General features: G+C 38.5%; 1 protein-coding gene across 1 annotated transcript in view; it reads right to left on the bottom strand.

Annotated features, from left to right (window-relative positions):
• Positions 1-630: 630 nt before the first annotated feature.
• Positions 631-9,115, bottom strand: part of MAPK1 (mitogen-activated protein kinase 1) — a 35,875-nt gene continuing 27,390 nt past the window's right edge. Inside the window, exons 7-9 of the mRNA XM_042035184.1 lie at positions 7,858-7,967; positions 7,009-7,136; positions 631-4,744 (exon numbers count right to left, since the gene is read on the bottom strand). Coding sequence (XP_041891118.1) covers positions 7,020-7,136; positions 7,858-7,967 — 227 coding nt within the window. The 3' untranslated portion in view covers positions 631-4,744; positions 7,009-7,019. The remainder of the gene's footprint in view (positions 4,745-7,008; positions 7,137-7,857; positions 7,968-9,115) is intronic.

Here is a 9,115-nt window from a genome sequence, read left to right as displayed (position 1 = left end):
ATATTAATTAAAGTTTCTAGCTGCCATTATCCAGCTACACCTTTTAAGAGTTCAGTTCTTTGGCACAGTCTTCAGCACTTTAAGCATAAAAAAAAAAATTTTTAAAAAAGAAGAAGAATTAAAAGTCCATGACAGTGATATGAGCTTACTTGCACAGCTCCCAGAAATCCCACATTTCAAATCCCTAGTTGGAGAAGAGCCTTTTTGTATTGAAACGAAAACATTTGGTCTCTAAGGATTACGCAAGTAATAATTTTCAAGATTTTGTGGGAACAGTGCAATATGAATATCCATAGAGTGTCAAAAAAGCCCGTGAATCATCAGATACACAAATCGATTTGCATCACTCAAAAGGTCAAGATTTCATAATTTTCTCACACCAAAGATAAAACATTTCTGCCTGTCTACAAAGAAACCTCAGCTGTAGGTTTTTTTTGGATAGTTTCCCTAATTTAATTCCAAGCTGGTACAATTATACAGGGGGATACACACCTTGAGCAGTTATAGCTGTTGTCTGCACGCTGCTCCCCGTGCAGTGTTCCAAGGAGGGGCAGTTTTGGATCAGCCAATGGACCAGCTCAGGGCAAAGCAAAGTCCCAGTCATTCTAGATATGCACGGAACTATGTTGGTTTGGTAATACAGGGACACAATTTAATGATTTTCTTTGCATTTGTTTTTACAAGATTCAGATGCCAAAAACAAAACAGAACATTAAGTTACCTGATTTAAAAAAGAAAATCACAAACGTTTACAACATCAAAAGAATAAGACGAAATATAAACCTTTGCTACTTACAATTGATCTATACAGATTAACCAAATCACAAATCTGTCACAATATAAATGTTTAATTGTTACAATGAATAAGAACATACAGAAAATGATTTATTTTTTATAAAATCTTCCTTTGCTTTTTTATTTTAAACTTACCATTAACTAAATTAGCTATGCAGGACTTGTGGGGTACATGACTAAGAAGGCACCAACAGTACAAAGCAAAGACAAAGCAGTTTGAGTATTTTAAGAGTGCTCTACACTGATACAACACGAGAAAAGGCAACAATAGTAAGTAAACCAGCTGCAACCTTTAGAAATTTGTTCTAGATTACACATGTAGTCCAACTTTTACATTTCCGCCAATGTGTCACTTGGTTTGATCACAGCACATGCTACAAAAACCACTGTAAGCTTCACTTTACTAATGTGCACTTTTCACTAATTTAGTGTCTTGATTTCAATTGTTAACTAAACCATTTTGAACCACAAATGTATTTAAAACTTAGTAAAAGGATTGTTTGGACTTTTTTGTTTAAATCACTGCATTTACAAAAATATTTCCCCTAAAATCTGGGATTGCTTGAAGACATTGCTGTACAAATATAAAAGTACTATGCAAGGGACCAAATTCATAAGTATATGGTGTGTATGTATAGATCTATATTTATACCATATCACTGTGCTGTAACAACACAATAAATTTATCAATAACCAAGGGCTATATAAACTACACTAACATAAGCAAATATATATTAATAAAGTTTAAATCTATAGTACAGTTGCTCAGCAAACAACTTCGACATGGTATAAATATATCGTAGCATATTACAGTGGGCAGCAACAACAGGTTTTTCTTTCTCTCATTCTGCAAGGAAAGCCTTGCTCAGCTCCTCAGGTTTTATTTGGCCACTGCCGAGTTCTGTCCCCACTGCCACTCCTGGAAGCTCCCGGCGTACACGGCCCAGCTCTGGTGTCACAGGGGTGAGGAAGAGTCTGGCCACAGGCAGGACAGCAGAGTCAGACGCTTGTTTGCCAAAGCATCCATGAGAATTTTGTGTTTGCATATTTTTCTTCAGCTGTAAGGTTGGAATGTTTTTGACAGTGAACTGTTTACATTCCTTATTCCCAAAGCATCTTTACCATGAAATATGCATGCTACTTCAATTAAGAGTTGCTGTTCTCCGCTCTAAAATATAAAAACTGCATAAAGAAAATAACCCAATGTAAAATGATGAAATAACTGACCTAACACAGTGTTGTTAGAGGCACCTTCTTTTAAACTATTTTCAAAATCTGACCAAAAAAAAAAACATGCTTCAGCATTTGACGCATCAACAAATTCAACCCAACAATGTTTACTGAATTCAGTAAAAGATTGATGAATATGGTTATGGATCCTGATGGATGCCAATTGGATTCAGCAAGAGTAGCTAAGGAAGAAAGCCCGAAAGCACCAGACATTAGGTAAAGCAAACCCTCGGCTTCTCATTTGGAGAGACAGGATGCAAGGGTAAGTCTGCACCTCCCCAAACATCCCAAATTAAAGAGAGTATTAAAAAAATAGAATTGGGAAAGAGAAGGGTGAAGTAAGCTGCCAAAGTTCTTCCTTAATAAATTAAAACTGAGGTGTTACAAACTAATTTCAGTAACAGTCATCTTTCCAACCGTGCCAAAAATGATTCCTGTTGTAATGATGATCATGCAAGTAGCAGAGATTCTAGAGATATTTCAACTTTTCAAAACTGAGTGAGAAAAGCATTTTGGTAAAGATGTGTAGAAAGGTCAAGAGAAATTTCTACACTGGTATCAACAGTCAAGTGCATATTTCTTCTATAGAAATGTTTTTAGCATAGGTTCCATACCACAATTCCATAATCACTTGTGCAGTGTCCTGACAATGCTCCGAATTTGTTCCCCACAACAGAGATTTATGTACCACAGGAACTTCCTAATAGAAAATGCCCTTTAATGATGAACCCTTGCTTATTAAAAATTAGTTTTGGCAGACTAACATTTAAACTATAGGAAAAAGAAAATTTTGAAATGGAATCTTGTAAGCACCCTTATCTACTGGAGTCTAAGTGAATGGCTTTCTAGTTTTCTCTGAAGAGCAGACTAAATGGTATGAGGAAGCCTGGAGTTATTAACTAGCCAGCATCCTTATATACTACAGTAGCAATTGAACCTGATTTCCATTCAAAGACATTACCCAAGAGGAAACCAAAAACTAATTCTTAATGTTAATGTGAAGATATAAGATTTAAATTTATTTCCAGGAATTACAAGTGCATTTTGTTCATATTAGCAAGCAGTCTTTATACAATCCATTCTTCACTGCTGCCAAAATAAAATGAGAAAAAGACAGCAGAGATATGAAAAGCTAAAAATAGAACTATTTTTCCTAAGTTATTTGTTGAATAGCATTTCAGTTGAACACAACTCAGAGGTAACAATAGATTATTTTTTTTTCTCAATCATAGGCATGTGGCACTTAGACAATCATCTTTGCACAGAAAGCTTTAACAGTCATGCGAGGGCACAGTAATTATTTTAAACAAGGCAAATTTCTCACCACAGAGAGCAGTGGGGAAAGAAAAGGAGGCACTGCACTGGAACATAACACCTAGTAAACTCCACATTATACAATTTCAGTAACAAATACTTGAAAAGATCATTAAAAGGTATACAATTTTAAACGTTATTTAGTGCTAGCTTTGTTTGGTTGTCCTAACTCAGCATTATCAGAAAAGTTTGATAGTACTTGACAACAGAACAGTACTTCATGTCACGAGCTCATGGAGGCTTGATTACAAATCACCACAGTGTAGGTTGCAAGAAATGAACTTGAGATGCTGACATGCTGTAGGAGCAAAAGTAAAATCAAACTTTCTCATTTGAAGATGCAGTGTTCCTCTCTGCAAGAATTCTGAATGTCAGTGATTAGATTCAAATGTCAAAACTATCAATCCTCATTTGAAGCATTTCATTGGTATGCAGGATGTAGACTGAGTTAATTAACATCGTATTTTGGTTTCTTGCTTGCCACCAGATACGGCTGCCTTGCCCAGGAAAAGCACTGGCCATGGGGTCATGGTGCCATCGTGGTCTGTGTTAAACCTTCCAGCATACGGGGAGCAAACAGCAGCTGCAGCTGCCACCTCGCCTTTGCACAGGCTGTACAAACACTACTGCATGGTAGGAACTTTGGAAGTACTATGCCTCCAACATGGGTAAACTTTAAATGATCTCTTTTAGAAAAACAGGGTGAAAAAGGTACATGTTTTGTCAATACATGGAATATGTTTCTTAGATGAATTCAGTTAAGTTGGGCTCCTATGTGGCTCTTACACTGGATAGAATACCTGTATGTACAGCACAGGACACCCAAACAAGTGCATAAGCAAGATTGACATGAACACGACTTATGCTGCAATCCATAGCATAATGGTACACACTCTGCTGGATGCTAACCAACCATTTCTATTTAAAAAGGATGTGCAAAAAAAATCTGGGATGTCACTGACTTAAAGTGCCCTGAATAGTAGCTTTTCTAAAAAAAAAAATGCCAGCGACTTCAGTAAAGTCAGAAAAACATAGTTCATGGTGTAAGTGTCTTACAGGTTAATGAATTATCTTCTTGGATATTGATCCAGGAGTGAAAGGAACCACTGCATCTTTCAAACCAGAAAGCAAGCAGTTAAAACACAGGCAGCAGTAGGTGCACGTACAGTACAGTACTGCAACAGGTCAACAATGGGCATTACGCATAGGAGTGTCAATTACAATTCTTCAGGCTTAAAAGATTCATTGAAAGCATGAAAAGCCAAAACTACCAGGAACCGCCCTCCTGAATGGCTCAAAGGAGTTAGTGGATAAGCTGAGAGAGGCCACAAGACATGACCAACAACAAAGAACTGGGAAGAGGAACAGCAACGTTTGAGCATGCCCAGTCCTTTAAGTCCTTGTCCTACAAAAGAGAGCAGAGACATATTTCAGTGAAGGAAGTTTTTAACATCACCTTTTAAAACAAGCCCTTTCCTATTTCTGTGTTCTGTGCACACTGTGTTTACCATGAGTCAGAGCCAGCAGGATCTACAGATGTTAAAAAAGGATTCAGAGACAATGGATATTGGGGCATTCCATTTTAAACTACTAAATCTTCAAAAGATTAGGAAGATTAAACATAGCTAATCAATGAAGCACATTCTTTGTCTGAACCAAAAATCTTTTATTTTCATATTACATCTCAATTCCAAAACCCACAGCCCAGGGGACACTGAATCTTGAGAAACAGCCCAGTGAGAAGAGCTGGCTGATAAAGCCCAGGGGGAGTGCAGGGGAACAGAAATGCACAGCAGGACACTGTTACTGTGCATTTAAAGCCAACTCCTGGGGACTGGCTCTCACTAGGATGTCAACCAGCTATGTTTAAACTGTTGTGCTGTGGCATAGCTGGCAATCCTAACCACAAACGACTCAGACAAATTACCAGCATCCTTATCAAGCTAAGTACAATATTTCAATTTCAGTATTGTGCTGGGCAAATCAACTCTGCATAGTAGCAATTCAAAGGTAACATTTTAAACAACCAGAAATTTCTGCTAGCAATGGATCACTGATATCTTTATCCCTAATCCTTTTATCCCTTCATCCCTAAATACAACCTAGGTAAGTATGGTCTGGGCAAAGAGGCAAGCAAGAGATCACGAACTATGATTTACCACAGCAGTAACTACTTTGCTGTCCTTCCTTGAGACCACAACCTATTAGGAACAGGCTCCATCTTGTTCCTAAAAATTGATGTAATTTTCTTCCACAATGTGTACATGCACAGCTGTGCTCTAATACAGAATCAGCTTTAGAAAACATGGGTGGGACATTAACACCAGTCATGCTACCGAGTCCCAGGTCTGTTCTATTGACAATGCCAACTAACAGAACCAGTGTGTGAACCTCAGATTTCCCTATCTTTTAATTATTACAACAGTTCCAATATCACCCAGCAAGCATAAATAAACAAAATGCAGTATTTGTAAAATTTGAAATTAGTTCATTTGTGAGCTTCTAGACATCTGAATATTCAAGCCAGTGGCAACAGTAGTTACCCTGTTAAAGTAAAAATTGTATTTTTAGAAGTTTACCCCACTATTTTTTCTTTTTCTTTCCTATGAATTCATCATTAAGTAAAAACCTGGGGGTATACGCAATGAAGACACTAAAATTCTATTTTTAGAAAAATAATTGCTTATAGCAAAGCCACAAAGCTGCTGCACTCTGCCAGCAGAGCTGTGGATTTTGGCAGCAAGGAAGTTCCCTGGCTCAAAACTTCACCTTCCTGGTGGAACTGCCCACACAAACCAGTGATTGCGGAATGCTGCTCTGAGGGAGGAGAGCACAGACCAGGCAACCCAGGTCAGCCTGTTGCCTTTGGCTTGTTTTTCCTTTCCAGTCATAAAACTTTGATACTTTAACCTATTAGTATCACAGAAGTTTCACAGGTACTCCAATCAAGTCAGTATTTGACCAATTTTGTATGGAACTCCTGAGACTTGCAAGCCTTGTGGTACAGGAAGACCAGTTAAGTTCATTGATGTAAAAAAAAGAGTCAGAGTCAGTGAATATCAGTACATTTCATTTTAAATTAAACTTTAAGACCTTCAAAATACTAGGAAGGTTAATCATAATTAATTTATTACTATTTAAATACCTATTCTTATTTACTCACACTACTTGAGAGTTACTTAAAACTAAAGATAATTCATACTAAAGTTTCAAGTGTGGGTTTTTTCCTTTAAAATAATTTAAGAGTTTTCTCCTCTGTACATTGCATTTAGGAGGAGAGGTTTTTTTGAAGCATTTGAAGCCATATGACAAAATAATATATGAAGAACATTGCCCCTTAAAATGGTTTTCTTTTTTTTTTAATAAAATTTGCATTTCAAAGTGTTACTATTGCTTTTATTCTAAGCAGCACTATTGAAATGCAATTCTTATTCCCTAAATGTAACCTACAAACAAGGTAAACACCTCAGACAATTGCCTCAATTCCATGTGGACACTTCAATGCTGTGGGCAAACAGAAACTTCCCTCAAGAACAGGACAGGACTGAGCTCAGGTCCTTGGACAGGGAGTTACTGAGCACTGGGAAAGGCAAGTTCTACATTTCACCAGCAGCACCAAAGTCCCAAATTTCCCCCCTGCCCAAGTGTCCCATATTGCTGTGACTTTACCTACGCACGATTTAAGATCGGTATCCTGGCTGGAATCTTGCAGTTTCCTCAAAAATCAATTCTTTCAGCTTTTCCTTCGGTAAGTCATCCAACTCCATATCAAACTTGAAGGGTGCTTCAGCTACAGGCTTAATAATACAAAGAAATATGATTACTTTAATGTCACTGTTCTGTTGAATTTCATGCAGTCTTTTTATGAATGGGGGAAAAATCTGAAAATGTCCTTCACAAAAATATCTAACACTGAGCAGTCTTCAAGGCAGAACTCCTCCTATTAGTCCGATGCGTGCTTTACGTATTAGTTTACCCAATTTTAAATCAACCACAGTAAGTAGCTACTCAAATCCAAACTACAAGTTGAAATATTTGCTCAAGGCTCCTAACTCAGTATCTACTTGAAGAAAATACTATCTCAAGCATTTTTATTTCTTGGAATAAACATGTCTGACCCTTAAGGAAAACTAGCTTATTTCCTCCTCCTCTATTTTGTCACAAAAAGAAGCCAGAAATCTCCTCAGAACTGTACGCAAACTACAGCCAGTTCCGATTCAGGGTTTTCAAAGCATGATCTGATGGCAAACTCAGTCATTCTCCTCCTTTACCCCAGACATTATGAAACCAGGACACATGAGCTGAGAATCTCCATTTTCTAGAGAGGACACCTTAGCATCTATTTATTGTGTGGCATCCCCTAAGTGTTGTACTAAAGTGAGAAATACAAATTTTGGTTAATTGATGCAATTCATTTTTCAACTCCATCAGTGCAGTAGAAATACTACCCTTAAACTAAAGCAGAAAATAATCAGCTATATCATTTTATCAATGTTTACATTTTAACAATGTCTTTACCTCATCACTTGGATCATAATACTGCTCCAGATATGGATGGGCTAAAGCTTGCTCCACTTCAATCCGCTTATGAGGATTAAAGGTCAACATTTTATCCAACAAATCAAGTGCTAAGAGGAAAAAAAGTGAGCAAGAATTTAATACACACTCTGCAAAAAGTGTTACAAGCCCTGACCTTACACAGACAATACTCACCACCCCAAGGTCTGTGCTAATGACAATGCACTGCTGGAGCTCCCCTGCTGTAGCAGCACTGGGACCTGTAACTCGGGCACAGGAGCTGTGCCTGCCCCTCTATCGGCATTCCTGGGCTACAACAGCCTTGGGCACGACCTGCTCCAGTGGAGGTGTTACCCTGCCCAAGGCCCTTCAGCCCCAGAATGGATGTCGAGGCAAGAAATGCAAGGAATCCTATGGTACAATCTGGTTTTAACTACAACAGAAATTGAATAGATTAGACTTTTTCTTCTCTCAGAAAAATGTTTTGGATTTTTGTGCCAAAATCTAAACTAAGATGGAGCTTATCTGAAAGAAGTAATTATGACTATGCTCTTATTCTGAAAAGAAAACTTGGCTGTTCTGGAAAATATCCAGAAGTCATTAGGAGTTCCAGATCATCACAGGGAAATACTCTTGCCCAACTGGCAGCACAGAAGATACTCTCCAGAGAAGATGCATTTATATTCATAAGATTCAGGCAAAATCTGTTGAAGACAACTCGTAAATAATCTATAAAGAACCTGAAGATCCAGTAAGACAAGAGAGTGAGGTCTGGTGAAACTCTGGATGGACATCACAAGTCAGAGCTACTGCAGTTGGTCAGTGACTTTGCCTGTAACACATTTCCCTTTTCCAAGAAGAGAAAACCAGGAGCAAGAAGCCCTAAGATATCTGCAGTATCCCAAATTCCATCACATTTCTTCTCCTCACCATATCATTTATGAACCAGAACTTTAACAGAGGCTTCTTGCTGCAGCACAGCAGTTGCAGCTTTGCCCCAGGATGAGGAACACACCTGTGACCTCAGGTCCTTGTGCGGCCTGGGGAGGGGGGATGCACCATCACCATCACCCCACCACTGAAGTGAGCTCCTCTGGGTCTCTGCAGTAGCCAGCACTGCACAAGAGACCCAGCTTCATTCGAAGGCAGCTCCAAAAGCCTCAGCCTTGCACTGCAATCCTCACTCGGTGTTTCGCTGCAGCTCCCTCAGCTCCCGTGCTCACCCTGAGCTGGAGTGTGTCGGGCACAGCCCTGTCAC

This window comes from Corvus kubaryi, unplaced genomic scaffold (genome assembly GCF_017639235.1).
Source record: "Corvus kubaryi isolate FWS band 111438036 unplaced genomic scaffold, C.kubaryi_AGA036_p1.0 37382, whole genome shotgun sequence".
Lineage (NCBI taxonomy): Eukaryota > Metazoa > Chordata > Aves > Passeriformes > Corvidae > Corvus > Corvus kubaryi.
The sequence above is the reverse complement of the archived record's forward strand: the minus strand, read 5'-3'. Positions and strand labels throughout refer to the sequence as shown.